This window comes from Pelophylax lessonae, assembly GCF_965119305.1.
Source record: "Pelophylax lessonae genome assembly, chromosome: 3".
NCBI lineage: Eukaryota > Metazoa > Chordata > Amphibia > Anura > Ranidae > Pelophylax > Pelophylax lessonae.
In genome coordinates this window covers 512904966-512922435 of record NC_138770.1, presented here as the reverse complement: position 1 = coordinate 512922435, position 17470 = coordinate 512904966, and the positions used below count along the sequence as shown (strand labels likewise).

General features: G+C 44.2%; 1 protein-coding gene across 1 annotated transcript in view; it reads left to right on the top strand.

Annotated features, from left to right (window-relative positions):
• The first annotated feature begins 581 nt into the window (after positions 1 to 581).
• The window catches only part of LOC309551630 (uncharacterized protein C1orf198), a 59789-nt gene continuing 42900 nt past the window's right edge, over positions 582 to 17470 (top strand). Inside the window, exon 1 of the mRNA XM_082252292.1 lies at positions 582 to 1003. Coding sequence (XP_082108418.1) covers positions 662 to 1003 — 342 coding nt within the window. The 5' untranslated portion in view covers positions 582 to 661. The remainder of the gene's footprint in view (positions 1004 to 17470) is intronic.

The window sequence follows — 17470 nt, the reverse complement described above, 5'->3', positions numbered from 1 at the left end:
GCTGTGTGTGTGTGTGACAGAGCTGTATATATAATTCCTATATGAAGTATATGGTAGACGCTATGGTAGAGGCTATGTGTGTGTGTGACAGAGCTGTATATATAATTCCTATATGAAGTATATGGTAGAGGCTGTGTGTGTGTGTGACAGAGCTGTATATAGAATTCCTATATGAAGTATATGGTAGACGCTATGGTAGAGGCTGTGTGTGTGTGACAGAGCTGTATATATAAATCCTCTATGAAGTATATGGTAGACGCTATGGTAGAGGCTATGTGTGTGTGTGACAGAGCTGTATATATAATTCCTATATGAAGTATATGGTAGAGGCTGTGTGTGTGTGACAGAGCTGTATATATAATTCCTATATGAAGTATATGGTAGACGCTATGGTAGAGGCTGTGTGAGTGTGACAGAGCTGTATAGATAGAAGTCTGTGAGAGGGAAGGAGGATCAGGAAGTCCAGAAAAGGAGAGCCTGGAAGGAGGAGGAGGGAGGATGGCAGAGAGGAAGTGACTTGTCTGTAGAAGGACGGAGGAGGAGGAGGTATGTGGAAGGCTGGATTGCCTGAGTCCTCCTCAGTGCCAGTGTAGCTGGAGGCTGCCAGGGACACCATCACTAAAATCAGGGAAAACACAAAGGAGCCGCTCCAGGCAGACAAATGGCTTCTATGGCGGCTGCAATAGCCGCAGCTCGGACTGCTGTGTCGGGTAACCGGCCCCTGGATGAGAAGGAGAGGAATCGCTTTGCTTATTTCTCTTCCCTCAACTCCATGGCCAAGAAGATCATGCAGGATAAGGAGCGGATCCGCCAGCGCTATGGCACTCAGTGGGAGAAGATGCCGCCCAAAGAGCAGGATGAAGCCATAGACAAGAGTATGGTGGACCCGGAGCTACAGAGGAGATATGCCCTGCATAGGGGAGCCGCTGACACCCAGCCTGTCCCCTGCTACCCCGTCCTCAAAACCCAGACTGGCCAGAAGGTGGTGCACTTCGGGGAAGAGGTGGGTACACTGCCAGGGACACACTGCATGGGGGTGATGGTGGCAGGGACACACTACATGGTGGCAGGGACACACTGCATGGGGGGAATGGTGGCAGGGACACACTGCATGGGAGTGATGGTGGCAGGGACACACTGCATGGGGGGGATGGCAGGGGATGATAAGGAAACCCTGCACAGGGAATCACCGGGACATACTGTGTGGGAGAATGGCAGAGACCTGCAGCATAAGGGGGGATGATGGGGACACACTGCATGGAATGACAGGGACACGCTGCATAAGGGGGGATGATGGGGACACACTGCATGGAATGACAGGGACACGCTGCATAAGGGGGGATGATGGGGACACACTGCATGGAATGACAGGGACACGCTGCATAAGGGGGGATGATGGGGACACGCTGCTTGGAATGACAGGGACACACTGCATAAGGGGGGGATGATGGGGACACACTGCATGGAATGACAGGGACACGCTGCATAAAGGGGGGGGGAATGATAGGGACACACTGCATGGAATGACAGGGACACGCTGCATAAAGGGGGGGAGGGGAATGATAGGGACACACTGCATGGGGGATGATGGGGACACACTGAATGGAATGACAGGGACACACTGCATAAGGGGGGGATGATGGGGACACACTGCATGGAATGACAGGGACACACTGCATAAGGGGGGATGATGGGGACACACTGCATGGAATGACAGGGACACACTGCATAAGGAGGGATGATGAGGACACACTGCATGGAATGACAGGGACACGCTGCATAAAGGGGGGGGAATGATAGGGACACACTGCATGGGGGATGATGGGGACACACTGAATGGAATGACAGGGACACACTGCATAAGGGGGGGGGGGGATGGGGACACACTGCCTGGAATGACGGGCATTCTGCATACGGGGGAGGCGGATAGAGACACACTGCATGGAATGACAGGGACACGCTAAGGGGGGAATTTACGAGGACACACTGCATGGGGGGGTCAACAGGGACACGCTGCATAAGGGGTGATTGAAAGGGACATGCTGCATAAAGGGGGTGACGGGGACACGCTACATAAAGGGGGGGATGACATGGACCCGCTGCAAAAAGGGGGGGGATGATGGGGACATGCTACATAAATGGGGGGGGGGGGGATGATGGGGACACACTGCATGAAGGGGGGGGGTGTTGGGGACACGCTGCATGAAGGGGGGGAGGTGGGGACACGCTGCCTGGGAAGGTGACAGGGACACGCTGCCTGGGAGGGACACACTTATTTTATTTTTTTCATAAGATATGCAACATGACAAACTTGTACGACATGACAGTCAGTTCTTAATGATTACCATTAACAGTGATACGAAAGGTGAATGCAAACGCTGGTTTAAAGATGGCATTGAAGCTACAGGCCACTATCCTTCCAATCTACACTGCCTAAAGGCTGTGGCATCCGCGGTGCGTATATGTTGTATCGTGGAGAAATTCCCATAAGGGAACACATCTGTCATGTACATACCGAGAAGATGGCACATAACTACCATGAGGTGGGGAAGCAAAGGCAAGGTGTAAACAGGACTATAAGCTAACCATTTTATTTAGTGACAGGGACTTTGATTGGTGTTCAGAGGGCTTTAACAAAGTGTGTCAAAGGTATGCGCTGATCTTTGACACACTTTTTTAAAGCCCTCTGAACACCAATTAAAGCCCCTTTCACTAAATAAAATGGTTAGCTTACAGTCCTGTTTACACCTTGCATTTGCTTTTGCTTCACTTCTAAAATTCTACCCCATATTGCTTTATGCCCCTTTCACACTGGTGCGACTTGTCCTGCGACTTGGGACTGCAAGGTTGCATGACAAGTCATATACCCCATGATTTCCAATGAGTACCGTTTATATCTGTGTGACTTCAAGTCTCAACGACTTCAAAGTAGTCCTTGCACCACTTTGGTCAGACTTTGATGCGTTTTGAAAAAAACCCAGAACTAGAGGGTTTTAGGAGTTTTTCCAGCTGTAAAAACACTAAAAACCGATGAAAAACGTGGCTACTCAGTTTATCAGGGTTTTTGAGCCAAAAGCTTTTATGTGAGTATAGTTTTGCTAAATACCACAGCCAAAAAATACACTGAAAAACGCTACTGCAAAAAACTCATTCTACGGCGAACGTCGCTGCTTTTTTTTATAACGTCCGGTGTGCGCGAGGCATAACGGTTCTATTCTACCCCTACTAATTGTAGGTAAATTCAGAAGAGGGAGAGGGCCAGGTGGCGTAGTGAATGCATTTTGCTGTATATGTGCCATATTAGTAGTTGCTGATTGTAATAGCCATAGCAAGGTAGTGTGTGTGTGTGTGTGTGTGTGTGTGTGTGTGTGTGTGTGTGTGTTTTTTTTTTTTTTCCCAGTAAGATTTGCGTGGTGTCTTTTATCGTGTATATAACCTCTATGGTGTAAAAAGGATGAGTGCTAAATAATCCTTCTTTGTCTCTTGGCAGTCATATGGTATTGAATTCCAGGCTTCTTTTTCTTCTTGCTGCAGCGTGCACTGTGCAAAACAATCCAGAAATGTATGTTTAGGTTCTCGCTCACACCAGCCCCATTTGGACAGCGTTGTCTGACACATAGACAAAACATATTGCCTTCTGTCTCTCTTATTTTGTTTACACTAACATGCTGCTATAACCTATCGCAGTACTCTGCTGCACAGAGTACAATTAGTTCCAGTTCACATTTTTGCGAAGCCGGAATGCTGCGAATATGCAGCGTGATCCCGCATCGCATCCGCACCCCTGGCAGTTCACACTGCCATATGCGATACGCAGGGGGTGTCAATTAAAAGTTAACGACACCCCCAGTTGAGATGGCATATCGCAGTGCGATCTGCAAGTTCGTACAGAATCGGATCGCACTGGTGTGAGCCACCATGGGTTCCGATTCTGCTGCGGATTAAAAAAAGGGTCATGTGCGTGTTTAGCGCGATTGCGGTACGAATTCAGCCATACAAAGTATATAGCTGAAATTTGCACCGCACATGAGATTGCATGTAATTTAGGAGCAGTGCGCTCCGAATTATATGCGATCTCCGTGATCGCACTAATGTGAACCAGGGCTAAGTGTAACAAAAATTTAGGAAAACCAAACGCTGCAGCGCTTTGTACAATATGCCGCCATATGCACCTGGAACTCATAGCATCACATTCATTATTTTTTAATAGTAAGCATACTGTATTATCCCAGAATGAAAGAACAAGGAGGAATCCCAGCTTTGGGTGGAACACTCTCTGGGTTCTGGTAGTTCCAGGCTTTCGTGATGTGACAGAATTTGGGAGGGGCTGTGGAATATTATGTGTTTGACAGTTGTCATTCCAGTCCTATCATAGTGCAAACCTCCAAGTACATTTGTTCCAGTTTTATTGTTCATTTTTGTATTCCCAACATTTGTTTTCATGTAACATGCATTCGCTGACAGATAAAATTGAACTGTAGAAGTAACTTTATCAAAAAGTGCTAAATAAATAGTGGTGATGTGTGGAGTATTCAATTATTATAAATACTAAATTCCAATAATTTATAAAGTGCAGGAATCTCATCCAATTAAAAAAAAAATAGGCGCTAAATAGATGGTGTTGATAAACACAGTATTTAATAAATAAATATAAATACTGAATTCCAATAATTCTTAAAGTGCAAAGAATTTCATCAAGTTAAAAAAACTACATTTAGTCCATAAAGTGCAGCAGTATTTGATCATGCAAAAATTCCACCACAAACAAGTGACATAAGGTGCTGAATAAGTCTTCATATATGGAAAAAGTTCCTTCACCCGACCATGTGAGGGTAACTCACCAGAGATCATAGGGCCTCCAGGACCCAGCTTGTTTAATTATAGTGGAAGGCTCCTTAGGTGTGTAGTAGGTGGATGGTCTCCATAGATCCACTATGGATAGGTAGTAAGCTAATCCCCCTCGATCAGGATGTAATTGCCATTTCCCCAACAGATTGAAAATATATGATAGTGCAATACCATTTTAAAAAGTTTTATTCAACACAATTCCAAAGGATAACAAGGCCCCTTTCACACGATCCGCCTTGCGATGAGTTCCGTTCTCTGCTCAGCGGGGATCGATCCGCCGATCCCCGCTGAGCCGGCGTATGACAGCTCCATCTCCACACTGTGTGCGGAGAGGGAGGTGTCAGAGCCCCGCTGCTCTCTATGGAGAATCGGATGAGAGCGGACTGCCTGTCCGCTCTCATCCGATCCGATCCCCAAGACGGATGGAAAATAGGGTTTCCATCCGTCCGGATTTCACAGACAGGATCGGATGCGGGTGTCAGCGGACATGTCATCGCTGACATCCGCTGCTCCATAGGGCTGAATGGGGCATCCGATCAGATCCGCCTAAAAAAACTGACAGGCGGATCTGATCGGAACGCCCGTGTGAAAGAGCCCTAAGGGCTCTTTCACACGGACGTTCCCGTATGTCCGTAATATCACCCCATCCGTTTGCGAGTGATATACGGACATAATGCTTGTCAATGGGATTGCGGATGTCAGCCGATGACTATCCGCTGACATCTGATTTGTGTCCTTTCAGTTCTGTTCCGTTTTTTTTTTTTTTGGAACAGAACCCTATTTTTCCTCCATTAAAAAAACGGAACTGATGCAAAATCAGATGTAAGCGGTGTCATCCGCAATCCCCATAGACTAACATTATGTCCGTATATCATCCGCAAACGGATGGGATGATATGCAGACATACGGAGCGGATGACACAAGTGTCATCCGTGTCCGTGGAAAAAAAAAAAAAAGTGCCGCAGCGGAGATAAAAAAAACTGAGCGGCCGTGTGAAAGAGCCCTTACTCAACATTTTATTGTGCCTCATTCGGCACATCCAAACTAGCAGAGAGCAGAGCTATGTGTGTGAACACCGCATTGTGGTTGTTTTCGTTGATCATTTTCTCGCGCTGCGTGCGGAGACACAGCTGTCAGGTCCCCATGCATCTCTATGGGGGAATCGGATGGGAACGGACCGTCAGTCCGTTCTCATCCGATCCGCTGGACGGATGGAAAATAGGGTTTCCATCCATCCAGATTTGACGGATCGGATGTCAGCGGACATGTCTCTGCTGACATCCGATGCCCTATAGGAATGCATGGGGGACCGTTCAGATCCGCCAAAAAAACTGACAGGCGGATCTGAACGGTCTGCCTGTGTGAAAGGGGCCTAACTCTGCTCTCTGCTAGTTTGGATGTGCGGAATGGGGTACAATATAATAGCGATGTGATAGCCCCCTACTGCATGTCACTGGGGCAAGATATGAAGGGAGCTTTTACGTATAATATATTTTAGCTGTTAAAGTACAATAATAATACCAGTTCGGCTGCCAGTGAACTTCTCTTGCAGAGCTACACCACTGAAATCTTTGTAGGTGTAGCCGATGCCTATGCCTTCCCACCATGTGGATATGATTCCGCTAGTATGTCCCTGCAGCTCCAAAGGAACATACTAAAGCGATATTAAACCCAAAAGCAAAAATTGAATGCATTTTTTTCTTTGGCTTTTTTCCCCTCGGTTTCTACCTGGTGGTCTGACCAGTAACACCCACTGTATTAGTAAGACACAACTCTGGAGGAATGAGAAGAGCCATAGCTGACAGCAGCATTGTCAGTCTGGGGGGGGGTAAATGTATTAGCAGATTTGATTACACTATAAATTGAAGCCAAACTCCAGGTCACATTTTAGAATTGGTTACAGCAAACCGTTTTTTTTTTTTTTTTTTCCCTTTTGGGATAAAGGTTTTACATAAAAGCTGATTATTGTAAGCATCCCTGCCGGTGTTAAATGGCTTGCCCAATCCTTGTAACGGATACATCTGAAAGAGAGCATGTTCTTTTGAAAAACCATCTTGCTGTCCAGATCACCAGATAAAATTAAAGGAAAGCGCCTTAAAAAGAAAACCAGCCATCACATTTTTAGAATTGATGAGCTGCAATATACTAAATGTTTGCTTTTGGGTTTATGACCACTTAAGAATAAAACAGCCGGCAGCTCAATAACTGAAACCTGTGAATCAGCGTGACCGAGAATTTTCAGAAGTAATGAAGTGCAGCCTGTTTATTTCCCGATGTGAGAACTCAGCTGCTGCTCTCTTGGTTTATGATGATCCCTTTTTTTGCCCTCTGTTCTCTAATCTCTAATTTAATACAATGTAATAACCGCATTGTGTGGCCTTGCTGCTGATAATACCTTTTTGTTTCCTTTCTTTCCAAGTCTTTTGTCCAACAACTTTAGAATTGTAAAATGAAGGTCATTTGAGTGTAGCTGTGATAAGAGAGGTATTCCATTGTACTAAAAGACTTTCTTATGATGGGCGAGTAACTGAAAGACGCAGGCTTCTCTCATGGAGATGCTTTTCTCAAGATGAGGATCCATAGCAGGGGTGCCCAACCTTTTTGAAGAGCGAGGGCCACTTTAGTGACTTTGTAACCAGTCGTGGGCCACAATGAGCGGAGCAGGCGGATGACAGGTCTGTGTCCACTCAGCATATGCAGAGCAGACCCGGACACAGCCCGCTCTACTCTATGGGTCCTCCAATCCTATCCGCCCAGACAAAATGGGACAGAGCCCCTTCTGCTGTTTTTTTTCTTTAAAAGGATCGGTTTGGAGATAGGCGAGTGTAAAAAGGACACCAGTCCGTTTACATCTGCCACTCTATAGAGGTGAATGGAGTGTCTGATTGGGTCTGCCTAAAAAAAAAAAAAAACAGTCGGACCTGATCAGACCGATCGTGTGCAAGGGGCTTAAGGCTGCTTTCACACGGAAGCACTGCAGTTTACGCTCACCGTGGGTGCAGCACAGTGCACCTGTGGCTTTCTTGTAGGTTACTAGCACTTTGCCATATAATTCTATGGTATCCTGCAGGTGTGGTGCACTTTCTGAAAGCGCACCAAACCCCCAGGTATTAACAGACGTCCATGCCTCAGGTAACCTGCAGATGCACTACACTACAACTGCGGATCAGTTTGAAAGCAGTCCAGTGTAGCTAGTATACCAGTCTAGAGAACAGATATGCCCATTGTTTGTTTTATTTTAATTAAAACTGACCGTAATCTTCACTTCCTCAGTATTCCTGCAGGTATCGCTGGCTGCTGCTGTTCCCCCCCAGGTGGGTATGGCTGGTTCCTGCTGCTTGCTGTCCCCACCCCTCCCAGGGCGGGTACGGCTGGGGGCTGCTGATGGCCATTTTGCCAGGGCGGGTACGGCTGGGGGCTGCTGCTGGCTGTTTTGCCAGGGCGGGTACGGCTGGGGGCTGCTGCTTGCTGTTTTGCCAGTGCGGGTACTGCTGGGGGCTGCTGGTGGCTGTTTTGCCAGGGGCGGGTACGGCTGGGGGCTGCTGGTGGCTGTTTTGCCAGGGGCGGGTATGGCTGGGGGCTGCTGGTGGCCGTTTTGCCAGGGCGGGTTCGTCTGGGGGCTGCTGGGGGGTTCCTGACCCACCATCACAAAGCATCAGTGTTACAGGAGTTGGAGCTAGAGGAAGCATGCGGCTGCAGTAGGTAGCAGACCCAAGTCTTCCTGTATAGCACCGGCTCTTGTCACAGGTGGAGTGATACCAAATGCAGTCTGCCTGTGACAGGAGCCGGAGCAATACAAGAAGCTTCGGCTCTGCTCTCTACTGCAGCTGCATGCTTCCTCTAGAGCTGGCTCCTGTCACACTGATGCTTGGGGATAGCGGGTCGGGAACCCGTGATCTGGGCTTACTGACCCGTCATCCTAGAGCAGGAGGTGGCGGGCCACAACAGAGGGCACGGTGGGCAAGCGGTTGGGCTCTCCTGATCTATAACTTATATGTATGTCTTTTCTATCTAGCTGTATTTGCGAGTTGGATGATTGTGCATTCTCTATAAGAGAACAGGACAGAGCATAATTTGTGATAGTCTATCCATTTTTTAAGATACTTTATAGTAAATTGGGTAATATGGGACCTTTTAAACCCTTACACATACCCAGTGAAGGGCCTATCCTCAGGTGATGCACAGAGATGAAACCAATCCTCTTACATAATTTGTATTTGATGTAGAGAAAAGAAGACTGCAGATAGACAAAGTGTTACATTTTTAGAACGCTTGTCTGAAGGTTTAGTTTAGAAAAAAGGAGGCAGAGAGCTGATGATCTACTCCTGGAAAGCTCTAAGAGCTGATTGGAGGGAAGGGACACAGCCCCCCCCCCCCCTGCACACAGAAACAGAGCTGAGGCTATCAATCTGCTGCAGGTCCCTCCCCCCTGTCACCTTTTTTCTCTTGGTGTCAGGAAAAAATGTCAGAATGGATTCATGCTGATGGCAGCGGAGCAAAGCGCCAGACAGAAATAACACTTAGCTCTCCTAATTGAGACAAGTACACACTATAGAGATGTATGCTTTGTTCATTTTTCATGTCTGAGGTTTACAATCATTTTAAGCTGTTGACGATTGTACATCATGCTTGAAAAATGTTAGTGAGTCATACTAAAGTGTGCGCCCATAGAGTTTTGCAAACCGTTTTTGGGGTGTTATTAGGTTAACAGTGACACTTGCAACGGTTCGCATTAACAGAGTGCGACGCACAGGAATCGCTGAGAGTACCGCACCGCATCAGTGTGAACCTAAAAAAATAGTTTTTGCAATTAAGCAGGTTCATCTTTTGTTGGAAAGATCTTCTCTTCCTAACAGATATTGTTGACTTTGTTTACTGTCTCCTTACTTCCCATTGGGAATTTAAGATATGCGGACACCACAATGGGAATTGCACGTAAAAAAATTTGCAAGATTAAATCTGGATTTATTTCACATATTTTTTTTTCGTTTTCTGGCTTGCCACATAGCTGTAGCTGGAGTGTTAATAGATGAGATAAAACCTTTCCACTAAGTCCAAATGGTTGTTTGGTATCTGCTCTGCCATCAGTCTGCCTTGTATCGAGTGTTGAAATGTATTTGAGACGTGTTCAGGAAACCATTGAATGACATTTTAGACGCCTGTCAGCTTCTAGCTACATTAAGACCTGTTCATGTTTTCCATAGAAGTCAATACTTTTTTTTTTTTTTTTTCACCAGGGTATCTATAAATTTAACATCAAGGATAGTGTCATGTTTAACATGTCATAACATTATTTATTTTAATTTATTTCATATAACTGTTCCATTCATCCAAAAATTCTCTATTTGCAGCATTTACAGATTTGCAGACCTATATAATTTTAGCTGTCAGTTTTTAAAAACCTGGGAGAAATTTCGATCTTCCATATTTCTTTCCAGTTGTGTGTCTGGCCTGTAGGGTATTATTTTCTTCCCACAAGAGCTCAAAAGAATTGAGATCTGCCAGTTGTGCCTGCAAGATCATTAAAGACTGGACTCTGGATCCCTGTATTCTCATTTTAAAATAGGTTTTAAATTGACTAGAAGTATGCTTGGTATTGAACTTGAACTTTTCACCAATTTAGCACTGACCACAGGGGATGGCATGGCCTTGTCAATAGCATGATAACCTCTTAGGTAGAGGTGCACGATTAATCGTTTGAGAATGGCGATCTCGATTCACCCCCCCCCATGCGATCTCAAACCCGAATTTCAGCTAATCTGAGCGGTGCTAGGGGAAGCCGTCGGCCGTGGCGGAGCCAGCCTGGAACGCAAATGGCGCCGCCGACACAAGAACTGAGGTCAGCAGTGAGAGACAACGTGATGCCACCGCATCCACTGATGGGCGGTACCGCAAATCTTCAGAGGCCCCAGGGACACTGCACTCCATCCCTCTCTTCATTCATCATGCCATGCCACATGCGAGCTATCTGTCCATCACGTGATGGGGTAATCTATGACAGAGGAGGGGGGTAATCCTTAAAAAAAAAAAAAAAATTGTATATACACTTTTTTTTTTTCTTTTCATTACATTTGTTTGAAGCAAAGATGTTATGGCTTATTTTATTGCCATCTTGTTTGATAACCTAATGTTCAGAGGTTGTAAATCTTTAAAATAAAAAAGATTTTGAGAATCGGGATTCTCATTTTTGCCAGAATCGTACAGCTCTACTCTCAGGTTTATTAGCCCCCATTCACACTAAGGCGACCTGTGAGGCGACCTGGTCGCCTCACAGGTCGCCGTAGGTCGCCTCCCATAGGGAAGCTGCGGACCCGTTCTAATAGGAGCGACACAAGTCGCTCCGACTTAGAAAAAGGGTCCGGAGCTTCTTTGGGGCGACCAGGAGGCGACCGCCATAGACTTCAATGTTATGAAGTCCGTGGCGGCCGCTCCGAGGTAGCGGCGCGGTGCGAAGTAGCGTCGCCTGCATGTGAACGGGGGCTAATTCATTGCATCCTCTGGAAATCTCACACCTTGCCAGTAGCTCCTTTACCATTTTCTCTGCTATGCCTAACAGAAGACTTCACACACTCCTCCACCATTCTTTCATTTGCTGTTTGTCTCACAAGTATTACCCTTCTTGATCTGAACACCTAGGATATGTCCATAATACTCCAGTCATTAATGATCCAATATGAACCTTATTATATATTTTTGTGTCTGTTTCAGACGTGGCTTTTTCTTTGACACTCTACCTCTATGGCCAGACTTCTCTTTATTAGCAGTTGTGTTTTTGGGTTTTCCACTTCTTTTCATATCCTGGTTAGGATCTAGTTTCTTTTCTTTCAGGGCTTTTTGTCCACATGTGATGGAAAAAGGAAGGGGTGTGTAATTTTTTTACACTGAACAAAAAAAAAAAAAAAAAAAGTTACATCTAAGCACTTAAACCCCCCCCCCCCCCCCCCAAAAAAAAGCCCTCCCACATATACACACGTACTACAAATGTAAATGTAGATTTAAGGGGCACCTATTGCACTAAACATGTTACATACCACTTTGCACGCCAGAGTGAAAGCCATAATTCTAGGCCCTTTATAATGGTTAACTCTAAACTGATGACCTGTAGGGGCTTTTAAAGCTTTCCCTATAGAAAATATAGGATGCCAACATTTTATTGCCATTTCACAGGTGCATGCAATTTTATAGTTTGACATGTTGGGAATCTCTTAACCTGGACCAACCGCCTTCTATCTTTTACCAAAAAGTGGGTAAAATTTTGCCTTTTATGTGCCCTAAAATAACCTTTTGAAATTTTGCATTTCATAAATCGTTGCGCTAATAGTGTGTGACCTAAAAACAATTGTAACTATCACTATTTAATTCTCTAGGGTGCCTGCTTTCAGAAAATCCCTTGAGGTTTTACGTAATCTTCAGACCTGAAATCCTTTTTTTTTTTTTTTTAAATGTATGCAAACATATCTCTGGCAGTGGAAGGGTTAAACAAGCGTGTGTGCTTCAGGATGTATTTGACTTAAATCAAGTCAATTTTAAATCCATAGTAAAAAAGCTTGATTTAAATACTCTATTTAAATCATAATTGTTAAAGAGCAACTGTCATCTCTGTCCCGTAGTGGCTTCTCCTCTGGCACAATGTTGACTCACTGACAGTCCCATTCACTTTAATGGGACGGCTGGGGATGCGGCAGTGACACAACAAGATGAAGGACATGGCGGCAGCTTTTTAAATGTAACCTCTTTAACGTCCTTGTAAAACATCCTGTAACGTCCTTACATCTCTTTAAATGGAAGGACTCATTTTGCTAGGAGTTAGAATCTTTAATGTTTGCAAACAAAATGAAGGTTTCCTGTTTAGAAAAATAAACTGTCAAGTTAGAAAAACGGCGATATCCAAACCAATTTAAGGTTTATAGGTTAATCACACATAGTTGGAGAACTACTTAGTCTTTTATTTAAATAAAATAACATTATATTACATATTCTTATTTGCTTAAACATTCATGTTTAGTAACTAAAGTGCATAAGCAATATCTCTGGAAAAAAACAAAACAAAAGAACTTAAGCTGAATATATCAGTTGGGTCCGCATAAAAAAAAAACTTCAAACACGGTCGTTTCATCACATCATGTCTTCTCTTGATGTTTTATTCGGGCCACAAGGCACTTCATTAAAATTTTCCCAAACTGGGTCTTTTACGGCCTGCTGCCATTTTGCTCCTCAAGGGAGCAATAAAGCACTTCAAAATAAATGCAGAAAGATCACAAGGTTTATAAGCCGATTAGAAGTTTTCACTTTCATTTTTGTTTTCTGCTTGCCCTTCCTCCTCACACTTAGAGACTGGCACAGATGCATTTCTCTTCAAGCAATCATGCAGTTTGTAGTGTACATATATTTGGGATAAAGGGATATTCCTGAACTTTGTTTTATCTCATGGTTACTGTGAAATTGTGTGAATACATCAATGCAGGGCATGTTATCTCAGCTTTGATTCATTGAGTTTACTAAAAATGTAAATATTGCAGGAGAAACAGTCTCAAGCTACATAACTAAGCTCCATTTCATGCTGAATTAACTCAATTATTCATTTATCCTAAATGGTAAGCTATCTTTAGATAGATTTTTTACTCCAAAAGCATTTTATTAAAATACATTTTGTTTAAAAAAAAAAAATCAGATTTAAATTAAAATCCCATAATTTATTTTTATTTATTTTTTTCCACCCTGGTGTGCTTTGGGTTTGGTTTGTGGTAATAGTAGTGTGGATATTTCAAGTGGAGGGAGAGTACCAGCAAGCACAATAGTCCTCCTTTGTTTTTAGTGTGTGCATTTAGCTAGGAAAAATTGAAATGAGTATACTCGCTTAACGTCCTCTAAATTGGATGTATTCTAGTTCCATTTATGATTTTTGTAATTTGGTTGAGTATCTCCCCACTGTCAGAACTAGAGATGGGTGCAGGCATGTTCAAGGTTCTGGTCCCAACCCACCTGCTCGATCCCGCCAGGAAGCCATGCACACCACTAATCACTGGCAGTAAGACATTTCCAGGTCCGCAGCTGCACAGACTGGGAAATGTCTCCATGCCTGTGAGTAGCGGTGTGCAGTGTTGGCTTTCCTGGCCCATCTCTAGTCAGAACACCATAGTTCAGCGAGGAGGGATCACTCCCCCCCCCCCCACCTCCCCCACCTCCACCTTTTTTAAATGTGTAGATTATTATTATTATTCTTTTTTTTTTTCTTTTGTTTAACCCTCTGATTGAAAAAAATGACTAATGTATGGGCTGCCTTAAGGGTCATACATACAATGAGAATATCAGATGAATGATTGCCCATATATATTTTTTTGTTTTTTTGTTTTTTTATTTTTTCTTTTGCTAGTCTCATATTGAAAATGAAGAGGTTACTCCAATTTATGAAAATTCTCGTACGACCGAATACAACTTTGGAAGCAATGTTTAGTATTTTTGGATAAATACTATACTGATTAAATGAAAATTGTACAAAACTAGTATCATACAAGAAATGTTTGCATTTGTCCCTTCCGGTGAAAGCTGTGTACTAACAATCAGACTATTGTACGATCGCTTAGAAGGTGCTATTTTTCATATGATTTTCCCATGTGTACTAGGCTTTACTCCTCCTATATAATACTGTGGAACGAGTCAGTGACTTCAGATGCACATTGGACACGCTCAGCCTTGCAGAAAATATGAAAGAAACTTTTTCATTTTAATATCTCGAGAGCTACAGCCAATTATATAATAAGTCGTTTTGGGACACATAGTGCTTGAAAGAAGTCACACCATATTTTTGTATACACTTCGCTCAAAAAAATAAAAGGAACACTCTTAGAGTATAGCATCAAGTCAATTAAACTACTGGGATATTGATCTGGTCAGTTAAGGCCCGTACACACGATAAGAAAATCTGTAGGGAAAATTCGTCCAACCGATCTGCAGATTTTCGGATTGTTAGTATGGTGCTTTCGACAGCCAACTCAGACTTTTCGGCTGACAAAATCCTGATGTGCAGGCTATATAATTTTTGTCGTCTGTAATACAACGTCCGATTTTCGTCTCATTAGTACAGATTTTGACGGAAAAAAATCTTAAGAGCAAGACTAGGCATGCTCAGAGACGAAAGAACACATACAAAGCAATCCAACACATGACATCACTTCTGAAGTAGAATTCTGTCCTACGGGAAAATTCGTATGAAAATAACCTCTTCACTTTCCACATCAGACTAGCATGCCACAAAAAACGGACGACAGATCGTTCGATAATCTGATTGTGTGCACAGGGCTTTAAGTAGCAGAGGGGGTTGTTAATCAGTTTCAGCTGCTTTGATGGTAATGAAATTAACAGGTACACTAGATGGGCAACTGAGACTACCTCTAAAATGGGAATGGTTTTACCAGTGGAGGCCACTGACATTTTTTTTCCCTACTCATCTTTTCTGACTGTTTTTCATGAGTTATGCATTTGGGTAGGGTCAGTATCACTACTGGTAGCATGAGGCGATACCTGGACCCTATAGAGGGTGCACAGGCAGTCCAACTCCTCCAGGATTGCACATCAATATAAATAATTGCCAGAAGCTTTGCTGTGTCTCCTAGCACAGGTTCAAGAGCATGGAGGAGATTCCAGGAGACAGTTACTCTAGGAGAGCTAGACAGGTCTGTGAAAGGTCCTAAACCCATCAGCGGTACCAGTATCTGCTCCTTTGGGCAAGGTGGAACAGAATGAGCACTGCCAGTCTGCCAGAGCCCCTTCAAAATGACCTCCAGCAGGCCACCGGTGTGAATGTCTCTGACCAAACAATCAGAGACAGACTTCATGAGGGTGGTCTGAGGGCCTGACATCTTCTAGTGGGCCCTGGGCTCACTGCCCGGCATCGTGGAGCTTGATTGGCATTTGCCATTGAACACCAGAATAGGCAGGTCCATCATTGGTGCCTCTGTACCCTTTCACAGTTGAGAGCAGGTTCACCCTGAGCACATGGGACAGACCTGAAAGGATCTGGAAAAGCTACTGAGAACGTTATACTGCCTGTAACATCGTTCAGCATGACCAGTTTGGTGGTGGGTCAGTAATGGTCTTGGGGGGGGGGGGGGGGGGTGGAATATTCATAGAGGGACGCACAGACCTCATATATATAATCTCACACACACACTACAAAATGGCACTCTGACTGTCATTGGGTATTGGCATGAAATCTTTGGACCTATTGTCCGACCCTACGCTGGTGCAGTGAATCCTGGATTCCTCCAGGTGCATGACCATGCCCGGCCTCATGTGGCCAGAGTATGCAGTCAGTTCCTGGAGGCTGAAGGAATTTTTTTTATACCATTAAATGGCCCCCATCCTCCCCTGACCTAAATCCAATAGAACACCTCTGGGACATTGTTTTAGCCCATCCAAAGCCGCCAGGTTCCACCTCAGTCTGTTCAGGAGCTCAGTGATGCCCTGGTCCAGATCTGGGAGGAAATGCCCCAGGAAACCATCCAATCGTCTCATTAGGAGCATTCCCTGACACTGTCAGGCATGCATGCAAGCACGTGGGAGCCATACAAACTACTGAGCACCGTTTTTGAGTTGCTGCAATTTCATTGCAGCAAAATGGACTTGCCTGCTCCATCCTTCTTCCTTTTTTTTTCCCTTTTGACTTGTCTTTAAATTCAGCCCTCTGTAGGTTGATTTTAATTTCCATCAAACGATGTGGCATCCTTTTGATTGTAACACATTACCCAGTCCATATCAGTATAGATATCCAGCATAATTTTTTTCCCCATTGAGATCCAATGTGTTTGCAAAGGGTTTATTTTAAATTTTTACTGCATAAGTTTTTTTTTTTTTTTATAAGAACCTCTTTTTAGCAAGCAGATGGAACTATTGGCTGCTGTTTAACTACTTTGTGGAAAAAAGCCTGTTGCTTGCAAATCTCAAGCGAAAAATTAAACCCAAAGTTGAATGAGTGGAAAGAGTGATTAATCCCCTCTTCCTGCTCCAACACCAGTGCCGTTGGTGCACCTCCTATTAAAGTGGACCTAAACTCCAAAAATGTATGTTTTGCATTGTTTTATAGAATAATTATAATTTTTATGATTGTTATTAAATATTCCCTAATATATTTAGTTAATTGTGCCTAAGCAATAACCTGAAAATTGACTTATCTGGAATTCCTCCTGAAAATTACCAGTGTGCTTTCTGGCATGCATATCTGTAATGTGAGCTCTATGCCACTCCTGCCTGTGACTGCTAGGCTCATAAGATCAAGAGTAAAATTTGGTGATGTCACTACTGCCCCCTTGCAGTAGTATCTGATACGAGGAAGCAAAGTCTTGCCTATATCTAGATGGCCTCTTGTTGTAGGTGAAAAATGCAGGGAAAAAATCCCTGAACCTTACCCAAAATCGCAGCCTCAGGGAAACCACACAATGCTATGAGGTCCCCAGCACGGGAAATGGCGCTGCCAAGAATTCGTGGCAGCCCCACACCTCTGCTAACCACAGCACGTTTTTGCTACAGATGCTTGGAAAGTGTGCGAGTTACACATAGTCTCGCATAAAGTGTGAGCCTAGCGACTGAGTACCTTAGCGACTGGTGGGTACCTCAGCGACTGGTG